This window comes from Alligator sinensis, unplaced genomic scaffold (genome assembly GCF_000455745.1).
Source record: "Alligator sinensis unplaced genomic scaffold, ASM45574v1 scaffold81_3, whole genome shotgun sequence".
NCBI lineage: Eukaryota > Metazoa > Chordata > Crocodylia > Alligatoridae > Alligator > Alligator sinensis.
This window is the reverse complement of record NW_005842088.1, coordinates 1,135,037-1,149,517: the sequence shown is the minus strand read 5'-3', so window position 1 is coordinate 1,149,517 and position 14,481 is coordinate 1,135,037. Positions and strand designations below refer to the sequence as shown.

The 14,481-nt window shown below is 41.7% G+C and overlaps 1 protein-coding gene across 1 annotated transcript in view; it reads right to left on the bottom strand.

The window, feature by feature from the left end:
* Positions 1 to 14,481, bottom strand: part of ACAD9 (acyl-CoA dehydrogenase family member 9) — a 61,492-nt gene that overhangs the window by 17,523 nt on the left and 29,488 nt on the right. The window contains exons 8-12 of the mRNA XM_006023889.3: positions 14,131 to 14,204; positions 5,813 to 5,888; positions 3,703 to 3,773; positions 3,166 to 3,285; positions 945 to 1,073 (exon numbers count right to left, since the gene is read on the bottom strand). Coding sequence (XP_006023951.2) covers positions 945 to 1,073; positions 3,166 to 3,285; positions 3,703 to 3,773; positions 5,813 to 5,888; positions 14,131 to 14,204 — 470 coding nt within the window. The remainder of the gene's footprint in view (positions 1 to 944; positions 1,074 to 3,165; positions 3,286 to 3,702; positions 3,774 to 5,812; positions 5,889 to 14,130; positions 14,205 to 14,481) is intronic.

Sequence of the window (14,481 nt, the reverse complement as noted above, 5' to 3'; positions counted from 1 at the left end):
TAATAGTTGATCACTTTATTAGTTCCCATTTTGTAATTGATAGTGGAATTCACTACAGTTAACTTAATGAATCAACCCCCCACCCCCCCCAACAACAGGTCTGGGAGATTGAATTCTACAGGGACAGAACATTCTAGGATGTTTTAATCTGTGGTTCAGAACTTTTGTTGCCCTTTTAAAATAGACACTGATCTCAAACACTAGAAATAACCATCATTTGTGAAACCTCTAGTATTTTTTCTAGATTTCTTACCAAATTTCTTATCCTTGTATTAAAAGCAATATCTCACATGACAAAGAATAAATACAGAGGGAAATCAGTATCATAATATCTTTGCTATATTACTAAAGTTTATCCTTATTAGTCTCCTTAATCATGCTTGTTTTATCAGCACTCAGAATATGCAGTGAAAGACAATTTGCATCATGTGAGCCAATTCATATCAAGTTGTAGCTAAAAAGTTTAAATTATGCATTTATAACTTTCTTAAACCTGAATCCCTTGGTTACTCTCAATGTCAAACCTGGAACAGCTACTAGCATTTCGGTCAAGATAGTCAAACTTTTAAAAATATTTTAAAAGGTGGTAATTACATAAATATCATTGTTCCACATCAATCCTTTCCTTCAGGCACAGATATGGCAGTTCCAGTGTGCCCCCAAAGGAGAAATTTCTTCAGTTTCTTCCTTAGACTCTTCACATCCTACAGCCTTTACTGTGGGAGCATTCCTTTCTCTAAAGCAAGCCTGGTAATTTCCAAGGGCATTATTCAACTTACCATAGTAAAAAAATTGCTAGCTCTACATGAACATCATTAATGTGTTTCAGAGTCCACTCCAAGGGAAAATAGTACAGTGTGTTTTACTTCAATCCAAACTTATGCCAATAATAGAAGGTGAATTAGTTCCAATTTACCAGAATAAAGAAGTATATTCATACTTGCCTCAAAGATCAGCAGGATCCTGCTGTCCCGGAGGTAACGTTCATAGGGGTAATCCTTCATATAGCCAAGTGCTCCAAAAATCTGTAACGCTTCACTTACACACATCCAACAAGCTTCAGAACTAAACACCTGCCATGGATATAATGCTTTAATTACCCTTACAGCACCTGCCAACTTAAATACAAAACTTAATTGCTTTATTCTTATATCCTGTATTAAAAGTAGGGATAAAACTCCAATAAATGAATTTAGATGAACTGTGTTTTTGCAATATTTTGCAATAAACCTTTTATCCCTGTTTAAATTTGTCTACCAGTGCTATGGATTATGGTATACAGGAAACACGTTAGTTCATAAAACTCAATGCTCAAACTGAACAGTCATTCCAAACTCCTTATCACAAAAGCAGCATACTATTTTTTACTAAATGGAAGAAAATGTGCCAACAGAATAACTGCCAGCATGCTTTATAAATGATCCCATGCTAGAGGACTTAAACTGTCTCAATAAAAGTAGCCACTTCTAGTCACAGAATAGATAGATAGATACAAAATATAGCTGGCTCCTTTTGTAAGGCAAACAATGTATTTTAATACGCATGTCCTTTTGACAGGTAAGGCAAACAATGCCTATCTTAATATGTGTTTTGTCTGAAGCAATAAGTAGCTATACTCTTAATGCTGTATAAACCTTTCAGTCCTCAAAAGGCATCCATATACTGCCCCCTGACTGGTCTAGGAAGTATGTCACAGTGACACAAGGTCATGTCTGCTCCAAGTGTAATCCCCCCATAGATGTAATGTAGCTACCTTTGAGTGATGCTGGGCACATGCCAATAAGCTCAGTTTCAGAAAAATGTATTGGCACATGCCTAGTGCTGTTCTAAGATAGCTACATTACATCTCTTTCACTGTGCAGCATACACATACCATGCTTTGCTGTAGTACTCTCTCTACTCAGGAGCAGAAATGCTTGAAGAAGCTTTCGCAACCAACAGTATTTAGAGGACTAGATTATGAATGCTTCATATATCAGGACAGCAGCACTAAAATGTATCCTTCTAGCTACAGGGGTTTAGGTTGTAGCCGTGTTGGTCTAAGGATATATACAACACTTTCCAGAGACGAGCCTATGAGCTCCATTTCATCAACCTGCTGGATACTAGAGATCAGGGACTAAACATAGACATTGGATTTTTGATACATTACAATCTGCCTGGCAACTGACTCCCCAGCCCAGCCTCTGGCTTCTTTACTTTTCATTCCATCCAGGAAGAGCACACACCAACTGCTGAAGCTTCCTTAGCCTGACGAAGGGTTTTTAAACCCGAAAGCTTGCTTAATAACTATTCTCCAACCATTTGGGTTGGTCTAATAAAAGATATCAAATTCACCCAAGGAACCTTGTCTGTCCTTCTAGCTACTGCCCATGAAGGCAGAGAGCAGGCCCGACTCATTCGTACATGGAAGAGGAGAGCTGCATTCTGCAACTGTCCTAGTCTCTGAGTTAATGTCAATGAAAACAGGGGTAACAGCTCCTTGTATTTCTCCAAGTACTGACCCTGTCTTGTAGCAGGGTCAGTACTCAGAGAAGTATCTGGCTGCTATTATTCTTGACCGCTGGCCACAACAGAAAGAAATCCAGGGCGACCCCCGCTATCTTCCTACTTGAATCCCTTAGTGATAGACCCACACAAAGCAGAAAGATCCTCAAAAGTCTCCTTTGTTCACCAACATAACTTCAGTGCTGTCAATGCCAGACTTGGCAGTGGAAAAACAGTTCTAGTCCGCTTGGTGGAGTGTCCATTTCCTGCACCCCTCAAATCTGACATAACATTTAGTGTTTCCTTTATAACAGCAGTTTGGGTATGGGCTGGGTTTCAGAAACTTTTGCTCTTCCCTACATGCCTAGTCTTAATATGACTTTGTTAGTGCAGCTATTCTAGTACTACTACTTTTTTTTTTTTTTTTTAAAGAAGCTTATGTGTTGGTATGAAGCAGTTTCATATAAAGATGGCGGCCTAAACTAATCTTCAGGCTTACCACAGCAGGAAGTTAGAAAAAACAAGCATGCCCATTTTAATTTTTTTCAGGTTACAGGATGACAAAGTGTCTCAATATTGTGTGAGGACACAATATCAATTTGCAGCTGAAAGTAGAGGCTTTAATCCAAATGATATTCGACAAGCATTAGGTCAGCCTTTCTAAGTAACATTTGCTACCTTGACCATGGCTGCTTCCAAAGAACAATCTGGTAGTCCTGGACCGTCCATCATTCTAGCAGTGAGATAAGCCATGCTCTCAATTACATATGCCTTCACAGTCATAAGAGCAAACTTCTCCTGTCAAACAGTAACCAAGGACAGAGAAACATTCATCAGGCATTCACTTAGACACAGAACTGTCAGTCAAGTCAGATGTCATAATAACATTTACTACACAACTAAATGGAACTCATATATGTATTAAGAAATACAACTCAGAGTACAAGATGCAAATTATAATTTTCATAGAAACTTGAAAAGCTCTATATTTGACTAATAAATCCTGCAAGACATTTCTAAACATCAGTGGAGAAGCCTATTTAGACTAAACTTATGCAGATTGAACACCTGGCATGTAGTAATCTGGCAATAACTTTTACCAGCCACCAAAAAACCTGGAAAAGAACCAAAAAAAAAATCTATCATCTAGCCCTTAATTCAGCACATAAATGATGGCAACCACATTTTTAACATATATTTTTGGTTTCTGATTACCTGAATTAATCCAAAATCGCTCAGTTTCTTATTGAACTGTTTTCTTGTACAAGCATACTCTGCTGTCATTTCTTGAGAGAGAAAAACATCTTATAATTAAGTGCAATTTAAAGCAATTTTAAGATATTTTTGAAAGCAAAACTTATTTGTTCACGTAATCTCAACTATTTAAAAACAACATGCATCTACCATTTATTTTTTGTGAAAGAGCTTCACAGTAAGTAGTGACATTTGTTTATTAATCCTATTACTGTGGGAATTCACCAGTTATATGAGTGAAATTCATTTTAGAATTAACAAAACTCATGTCCCATAAAGAAATGTACATGTAGATGTACAAAGAGTATCTTTAGCTAAAAGAAGATCTTTAACTAAAACCAGAGCATGTCTGGTCAAAAATTTTCCAATGGGGCGATTTTCTATTGGAAAATGCTGATTCAACACAAGTAAAACAGTCTGTAGGAGCATGTTGATTCCATGGGAACTTTCAAGAGAAACCAAACAGGGAAGCTGGCCAGCTGATCAACCTAGTTTCCTGGCAGCCTGTGCTGGCAGGCTACCAATGAAGCCAGTAAACTCAAAAAGCATATTTCAGAAATACCAAACTGTTACTGCAGTAGGAATATCTCTGAGTTTTTGCAACCAATGTGAAAACTGGATATTGAGTCTTGGTTCCAATTAGAAGCAACTTTTCTAAAGACCAAAACATCTGGGGTGAGGGTGAGTGGGATATAAATCCATTTCCAGGCCAGGCCTAATGGTGATTTGCATTATAAGAGCAAATATACTGATATCACAGAATGGTCTATTTACAAACCACCCTATTGCACACCAATCTCCCACTGTAGTGCCAGTATTACAATTCCTCCAATACACTAGTTGCTGATATCTTCTTAAGTAGAACGAATAGGCAAATGAATATTTAAACACAGGTTTGAAATGATAGTAGAAGCGGGGTCAGGGGTGACTGCTTTAAAGGAGTTCCAATAGGAAGATGCTCAACTATGTCCCCAGACAAAAAAAAAAAAGAAAAACACATATCAACAGTTTTTATGATAAAATACTAAATACCCTAAATACCAAGAAAAACTTTGAGATCTTTCTTTTAACCAGTTTTGATATGCACTGGCAGAAGCTGATTTTAATAGGTTCTACTACCACATTTGCTTGACTACAAGATGACCCTGAATGCAAGATCCCCCCCAAATAATTAGATTTTACACATGGAAAATATTTAAATTTATTATAATTTTCCATGTATGGAATCTAATTGTTGGACGATCATCTTGGATTCCTCCCCTCCCACTACTACAGGGGGTGGGAGAGAAAGGTGATGAGGGGGCAATAATGGGGTAGGTGGTAGGGGACACAGTGCTGTGGTAGGGCAGGCAGGGGGGCAGTAATGGGGCAGGCAATGGGGTGCAGATAGTAGGAGGCAAGCAGCATGGAGCTGGTGGGGTAGGCTCCTGCTACATGGCCAGGTTGGAGCCATGCTCCATGTCTCAGGCTGCAGCAGAGATGGAGCCTGCCAGTGAGGAGCAAAGGTAAGGAGAAGCACAGCAGAGAGGGAGAGAGAAGAAGCAGCAGCATGGGGGGGCACGGGTATCTGCAGGGGAGGAATGGCAGGTGGGATCTGTGGCTCCAACTGCAGCAGCAGCTGCCTGCCCTTGCCCCTCCCCTCCCACCCCCCACTGCCTTGTGCTTGATTGTAAAGGCAAGGGGCTTTCTCCACTCCCCGTGTTAAATGGGGTGGAACCTCATCTTCTGAGTAAATACAGTATATATAAAATGTAATCCCAAATTACTTCACAATGTTCCTTTGAGACTGAATGGCATACATACTATTTTCCATATTTGGCTGCTTTTAAAAATAAGTAAATACAACTTTTAAAGTCCACTCTATTAGGATCTTTACATCAGAACAGATTATCACAGAACACTTCTCTTTTGCATCAACTGAAAAAGCATAACATTTTAGGAGCTGTAAATTGTTTTAAGAATTACAGATAGACTTGATAGCTGAAAACAATGCTGCAGTTCCAAGTGGGTTGGAGAAGGTAGAGACTGCAAGCTTCTCTTTTGTATGGCAAAACAAACAAACAACTTTTACCTATCAACTTCTTAATAATTCCTACAGATGCACTCCCCATGCTAATCCTTGAATTACTCAGGATTTTCATAGCTACCTGCAAAGAAACACAGATCATTAGTCAAGAGTTAACACTTTCAGTAAAGCACACTGTATTTTGTGAAATGCAAATCTAATGAAGGTGAAACAAACTTCCCTTCAGAAGTTTCTCAGAAAGGATACCCAACTTAATGTGATTCGAGTTGTTATCTACAGCTGTATCAGACACAGTACACTCCAGAGGATTTTCTTAGTGTGAAGGACTATGTACCAAACACCAACCAAATAGTAAGGTTTCAAAGACTGGGCTCCAAGGCTTGAAACAGATGTTGCTAAATGAAGCAGATCACCTGTACCAGGATACATGAAGGCACAGCTGATCTGCTTCATTGGGCAACACACACATTGCCCCTTGTCCCATTCATTGATCCTGCAGGACAATGGCCACATGTTCTTCATTTCCAAGGGTGTACCCCAGATATTGGGGTTCCTGGAGATTCAGGGCTTTCCACTTGCAGATCCACGGCCCCTGCACTTTCCCTGCCTGCAGAGCCAGGGAACCAGGTCCAGTAGGTATTTTCTATACATTATTTAGATTTCACATGGCTAGCAGAATCCAGCTATGCAAACTAGTCAGCCTTCCCTTATCTTAGGGCCAGTTAACTGCCTGGAAACTTAGATTCTGGTATCAGGACTCACTTTGCCCATCTTTCAGATCAGGAATGAAAGTGAGAAGGACAGAGTCACAAGGTTTACTTTTACCCAATCATTTCCTCTCTTAGGCTGGCTTGTACTGGGACACTGTGCGGCCTCCCCAAGTAGTAGCACTGTGAAGTGGCACAGACTGGGCTTGCAAGGAAGGAAAGGAGAAAACTATTTTCAACAAAGATCAAGAACCATAATTAAAGAGTCAGGGAGGAGGATATACATATTTCCAAAAAAGAAGTTACATCCTGCAGGATTCATCTCATTTTAAATGAGCCACATTCCTCTTCAAATTAAAAACAGACAATTATTCAGTTCAGAACTTTAGTTTAGAAACAGGTAAAAAGAAATTTGTTAGGGAGCAAAATTTCCTGGTTTTCAAGAGTAAGAGAGACATTGAAAGGGCAGGAGGCAGGGGGGGGCAGGGGTGGGGGGAAATCTACTAGATGCATACCAGGCAGAAGATAGCTCCTGTAAGTCTCTCTAATGCCATGTGTTTGTGATTAGCAGTGACAACGTAAGAAAAACAGAAAACATAGCAATAAGTAGGAAAATGGATGCTATTTTTTTGGCCTTTGACATTTCATTTTGCATCCCAGCAGTGGTCTTCACAGTTCTGACTACTCATTAGGAGCACAAATGAACAACAATAGAACACAAAAGAAGACTACGGATGAGCACAAGAGAATGCCTCATAAATAGTGATAATATAGTACACACTCAAGTAAAATCTCAGGAACCTACAGAAAAAAAGTATCACGCAACTTTAAAGGAGTGCTGGACTCAGGTAAATATGTTCTCAGAGCCTCTGTTAAAATATGGCCAGGGAGGAAAGCATCTTCTGTTTTTCCATACTATCATTCTTCTTTCTAATACAATGCATTGTACCAAGAAAGCAGGGCCATCAAAGGAATCTTAACAGAGCTAAGTCTTGTTTCTTTAAATATGCTTTCAAAATTTCAGTGATAATCTTACTATTAGAAAAATTAATTAAGAAATCAAGAGCTATCCCATTGTCACAGAACAGGAACTGAAAAAGTCAGTCACCTCAGCCAATGTTCAGCATCTTTAAATCAATTAACACAGATTCCTGTAGGTGATAATCTTCCTCCCATGGACTAAGGAGGTGAAGGGAATTAAAAATGAGATATAGAGAAAAAAAAAAAAACAAAAAACAAAAAAAACACACCAGGTGTGCTCAACTTGGTGACTGGTAAAGACCACACAGGCATCACTAAAGAAAGTTTAAAGCAATGGGGAAACTGGGAATGGCTTTGTAGGCTGTCACTTTATTGCCACCAGGCAGCCAGAAAGTTGATGCAGACAAAAAAAAAACCCCAAACAAAACACATCAAACAGAATGCCTGATATTTGAGAAAATATATATAACACTATCATCAATATATGCTAGTTACAGAAGAGAAGTAAAATGGACCTGGGTAAAAAGTGTTCAAAATCAGCATTCAGAAGTTTTATGGTTCAGAAGATTAAGAGGAGTGTGCTAAAATCAAATAAGCAAATGTTACATCTTATTAACTCAAAACTATCATAAATGCAAAATTCTGAGGCAACAAGGAATAAAAGTATCTGAATTTCTGCTTTGTGGTTTCCATTTTTCCAGGTATTGTTATGCTGTAAATGTAATGCTAAACCTAGAGGGATGTTAATTCAGGAGTTTTGCACTTAGATTTCTATGAAAATGCTGTAATGCACCTCTTTGGACTATCTAAAATATTTATGCAACCCTTCTCTGTTATCCAAGTTACTAATATGGCAGAAGGTGCTTTAAAACTCTCCAAACTACTAAAGAAAGAAAAACTATGACTTCTTAATGTGAAGGAATATGTACCAAACACCAACCAAATAGTAAAGTTCCAAAGACTGGACTCCGAGGCTCGAAATGGATGATGCTAAATGAAGCAGATCAACTGTGCCAGGATATGTGAAGGCACAGCTGATCTGCTTCATTGGGCAACACACACGTTGCCCATCGTCCCATCCATTGATCTTGCAGGACAATGGCCACATGTTCCTCATTTCCAAGGGTGTATCCCAGATATTGGGGTTCTTGGAGATTGCTGAGGCAATGTATCTGCAAGTAGGAAACCCTGACTTTCCCTGCCTGCAGAGCCCCACCTGTAGCAATCTAGTCACTGGATGTGTGGAACCCCGACTTTCTCAGCCCTGGAGATGGCTACCCCTCCCAGTGCCACCACCACATGCACCACCCCCACCCACCACAAGACCAGCCTCCCTGCTGGGAAGAGGGTAGCACAGCTCCCACCCCCGACCCTCAACCCACACACAAATCCAAGGGGTACGTGCCCCCTATGCCTTCCCCAGGGGTATGCACAGTGACATGGAGCCACCCCCCCTCCCCAAGCACCCTCTTGGATAAGCCACCTGTAGCTCTGTCCCACTCCCGGGGTCACATTCACTGCCCTGGCTGGGCAGCACTTGCCCCTGCCCCACTCCTTCCCTCACTGTGGTGGCCTCAATCTGGCCCCCCTCCACCCTGCGTGCCCCTTCCCTCCCACAGACTTACTGGCAGGAGGCTGCTTCTCCAAGCTGCCCAGCTGCATTTCTGGCCATGTGCATGCTGTGGCTGCGTGCATGCACACAGCATTTATTGGTGACATTATCGGCTACACAGGCCAAATAAAGCCAATTGCCAATAACGTTAATTTTCCTTTTATCAGTGCTGATCCAATATGCCACTGTGCATCTCTAAACCACGTAATAAACAATCAACCAAAAGGATCCACGTACATACAAGAACTCTTGCCCCCCCGCCACACATCATACACCACAAAGCATCCACCTAAGATTGATAGAAAAATCTACGGTAGGCCACAGGAGGACAGCATAAGAGACACAGGCACCACCAATGCCTCGGAAGCCTGCAATAACAAGGAATTTGGTAGGTAACATCTAAACATGCAAAAATGGATCATAGCCCACATTCCAAAAGAAGGCAAAACACTCCCAACAATCCTTGCCAATCTGGCCTGGAAGAAAATTCCTTCATAGCTATAACTTTAAATATGGTTGGGGATCAATTTCATTGAAAGAACAATAAACCAGTGAGGCATCTCAGGAGTTCCTTAGTACCATTAGGCACATGAGTGCACCCAACTCAATATCTCCCACAGGAAAAAAGAAAAGTAACAGAAGCTAAGAAATGCAATGAATAGAGAAATGAAAGAAAAAAAAATGTTCCTGACCCATGCAGACAACTACTAAAATGAGGGAAGACCACCCAATTCACAAAGAGCATCACAACTGCCTGCCCTGGCCTGCCTGACCTGCATATGCAATTCCTTGTCATGCCCAAAAAACACACATTCATCTTCAGCCCAGTACTACCCCAATGTAAAATCTATTCCAATCTAGTACCAGTAAGTCACTTCTCTCTAGCTTTAACCTGCTACCAGCAAAATCAAGAAGCCTTATACCTGTAATCATCTCCCACATAGGTAATCAACCCACAGTGACGAAGGGACTATCTAGACATTTAGGTACAGGCATGATAGGATCTAATGTATGATGCACACAATCGTGCCTCCTGCCATGCCAGATGTGGAAAGCCAGAGGTTGTAAGATCCAGCATCAGTTTGCATCCACATGCCTTACTGACAGTGTAGGGGAAGCCCAGAATTGCAATCCCAGGCTCCTCCTGTGTGGATGAGAGACTCATCTGCTGATGAGACTCCCATCTGTGGCAGCACACCTGAGGCTGTCAGTTGACGGGCTCTTAGCTGAGGGGGCATAGCTATGCTACATGCGCAAATTAAAGTTGAACAGAAACCAGCTATAAAGTTAGCACTTTTTATGGAATAATAGCTAATTTGCACATGTAGTCTGTCTAAATTAATTATCCAATTAACACAATTGTGGGGGCCTAAGTTTCCTTTCAACCCTTGTCTACTGATATCAAATGCTCAACATTTCCTATCACAAGTTATAACTGCTACTCCCAGAACATACTTCTATTTCATGGTGACCAACCTTCTTTGGCAGGTGTGCCACAAAGTAAGCTCTGCCCTCTCCCCAAGCGCCTCTCCAATCCCCTTCCCCTGCCTGATCCCCTGCTCTACTCTCTCTTCCCTGCCCAGTCCATCACTATTCACTCTGCTCCCTGCCGATCTGCTGCACACCAAACAAAATGGCTTCACATGACATTTTTGACGTGTGTGATGCAGGTTGGCCACCCCCGTTCTATCCTATTGTACTAAGCCTTCCATATGCTTCCAAGCTGTCTTGAAGCAGTTTAGGTTCCTTGTTCAGAAGGCCAATCAAGAACATCACTGTTCTGATACTGAGAAACTCTCCAATTTCTAAAATGTATTTATGACCAATTTGTGCTCATTTCATCATATACCAATACAAGCTAAACATAACAATGTCTTTTTTTCCATCTCTTCTCATAAGATAGGCCCTTCATGCCTATAATCATCATAACAGAACTTTTAACGAAATTGCTCTATTTTACACCCATCATTTTTAAACTAAGTGACCAGAACTGTACACATGGGTTCTTTCCAATGCTTGGCACAATGGTACTAGTAATCTATCTCCACTAAAATATCATCCAATACATTTTAGGCATTTAGCTGCCTGTTCTTACAGTAAGAACAGCAACACCACAATGGCAACTTGTGGTCATCCTACATCGGGGTGGGCAAAATATGGTCTGTGGGCTAGATTTGGCCCATGGAGGGATTTTGCCTAGCCCACGGTGGGTCTCTTGGTCCTGCCCAGCCCAGGCACAAGAGGTAGCCCAGGGCACAGCACATGCAGCTAATCATGTCACCCCTGGGCACACATTGGGGCTGGAGTGGTGCAGTGGCCAGACTATTTCCGAGCAACCCCAGCAGCAATGGCTCCTTCCAGCTGCCACTGCCAGGCCTGACCCCACTGCCCAGGTACCACAGCCCATCCACCCTGCACCCACTGCCAGGGGTAGGACCCAAGTGGGCAGGGTGTGAGGTCAGGTGGCTGGGATGGCAACATGGGCTGGAGGAGAGTGGTGTGCAGGGGCGAGACAGGCGGGTGGGGTTGGGGACACCCCGGAATTTTGAGGTGGTGACAGTGAGGGGCTGGGGCAGAACTGCAATCTCTGCTCCCTTTATGCCCCTGCCTGCAGAACCCATGCCCATTGCAGAGGCATGTGAGAAGTGAATCATGGCTCTGCACTGGGCCCCAGCCTCAGCCCTGTGCTGTCACCACCCCATGATCCCAGCCTTGCCTGCCTGTCCCACTCCCAAACACAGCTCCCCACCCACGGCCCCATGCCACATAGGGAGTTTTGGAGAATTGTTGCATGGTAGGGAGTGCTGACACAGTCCGCGACAGCTCAGCAAAACTCCTTATGTGGCTTGCCGGCTCAAATAATTGCCCCCTTGTCCTACATTCATCTGATACACTCATGTCCCTCTCCTCTTTCAAGTTAGGAGGTCACAGATGGCCATAAACTTCTTGGTATTAGACCTTAAATGCACTTGTTTGCACTTGTGTACTATTATCATTTCTATTACTCCAGTTCACAAGGTCATCTAATTCTTGCATGATAATCTGATGTGTCTCTGTACAGTATTGGCAATATTTCCCAACTTTGTATCATCCACAAATTTCATAAACAAGCATCTGGCTCTACTGACCTTTGTCCAAATGAAAATATTAAATGGGATGGGTCCCAAGCAAGGTTGCCAACAGTCCATAAATTTACAGAAACTTCATAGACATTTTTAGTTTGGTTATTTATCTGTAAATTCTGTAAAGAAAACTGCTGTCCATAAAAACACAAAGCAAAAAACAGCTCTGAGTAAAAATCCATCTGAGTAAAAAAAGAGCTCACTGAAACTCTGAGGTCAGACAAGAAGCTAGATGCAGTGTTGAAATACAGACAGAGCACAGCAGGACCACCTGGTGTCCAAGCAGAAGTGCAGCACACAAAAGGGGCTCTTAAATTTGTGGCTCCTTCCCTAACCCTCAGCCATGTACTGCTGCTTCTCCTGGTGCTGCCTCTTGTCTGCCTATGGTACTGCTAGGTGGCAGGTAGGCAGGCAGACAGTGGCCCACCCTTGGGATCTCCCCCATGTTCTTCACAAACTTCACCTATGGATCTCCCACCTCACACCCCTTTGCCCGCACCACAGTCTCCCCTGCATTCTCTCCCCCCACCCTGCTATGCAGCCTCTCCCACGTGCCCTCTTTGGCCCTGGAACCAAGGCAAAGCCAGAGCTGGGTCACCGCCACCTGCTCTGCCCCAGGCCAGTATCTAAATCTAAAATGAGACTTCCCTCCCCACAATACTGATGGGGAAGAAAACCCTGTCATGTATTTGAATAAATATGGCAAATATAAGTCTGGGCCTGTGGGCTGCATAGGAAGGCTCTGCTAGTGGTTGGCAGGTTGGTTTGAGGTTAGCTAGAAAAGCAGAGCTGAAGGATGGGTGAATTTCAATGAGATATCTGAAACTTCACCCATAAAAAATGTATTTGCATGAAGGGAGCAATCCACAATCGTTCAACTTTCTCCATCCTCACTATTAATCCGTCTCTTGGCACAGAGAAGAGAGAGAAGAAGGAAAAGCAGAGAGATCCTAGCGTATGGCCTACTCTCCCCTGTGGAAAGACTTGCAACTTCTGTGGATGGATCTGTGGCTCAAGGATTAGACTCTTAAATCAACTCAAGACCCATCAATGAGCCACGGTAGAGATCATCCTCAAATCAAGGAGTAATCATTATCATTGGTAATCTGTCCCACAGTATAATGTATTCCCAGGCCACAAAAGAGTTGAAGCTCATTAACTTGTTCTTATCAAACAGTCATTTTAGACAGAAAATATTTAACCAAAGCAGGTCCCTTTTCATGGGTCAATTATGGGGTCTTGGTAAAGAAAACACTTACTATCATTACCCTAATCTTTTTGCAGGTGTTCAGAAAAAGTGTACATCATCCCAGCTTCATCTCCCAACTCCCCACTTTCTCCAGATTCATGAAAATATCTGTTTCCGATAGTTTAAAATTATTTTTGAAAGTTCGGAGGTTCATTAAAAATTGTGTTCATAGTATCATCAATGAAACTCCAGTAACCTGAGCTGTTACATCTAGTGCTGAAGTTCCTGAGAAAAGGAATGTAATTAAAGTTCCAAGAGCATAACATGACAAGGTTCCTTGGGTGAATCTGATATCTTTTATTAGACCAACCCAAATAGTTGGAAAATAGTTATTAAGCAACTATTTGGGTTGGTCTAATAAAAGATATCAGATTCACCCAAGGAACCTTGTCTGCCTATGTCCTGAGACCAACACGGCTACAACCTACACCCAAGAGCATAACATGGCATTCATTTATGATACAAGTGAAAGAAGATAATAGACTGAACTAATACAGTGCACAGAAGATAAACTCACCTTCTTTTGGTTTTACCAATTTAATGTAAAAAATTAATAGTAAAAGCATTTTAAACAACATGACTTAATTTAAGTGCCTTTTAGTGTGATACTAGATACAGAACTTAAAATATTCTGTCTGTTGAAGAAATCTTTTGGTAGTTTTAAGAATAATGAGTAATTCTTCAAAACTCACCTCAAACCCTCCTCCTACTTCTCCAATAACATTCTCTACAGGCACTTTTGTGTTTTCAAAATGTACTTCACAGGCTGAAACAAAAATGTTGTTAAATTATTTTAAAGCTTGTGTGTGTGTGTGTGTGTGTGTGTGTGTGTGTGTGTGTGTGTGTGTGTGTGTGTGTGTATATATAGCAATAAAACATTCAGGACTATAATTTACTAATTTTGTAAGAGATACTAGACTTTTCCCAATATATCATCTAATACAGGCTTGTCCAACATATGGCCCATGGGCTGCCATGCAGCCCTCCAAGCTGTTTTCTGAGGCCCAAGGTGCTGCGACAGGAAACAAAAGTAAACACTGTAC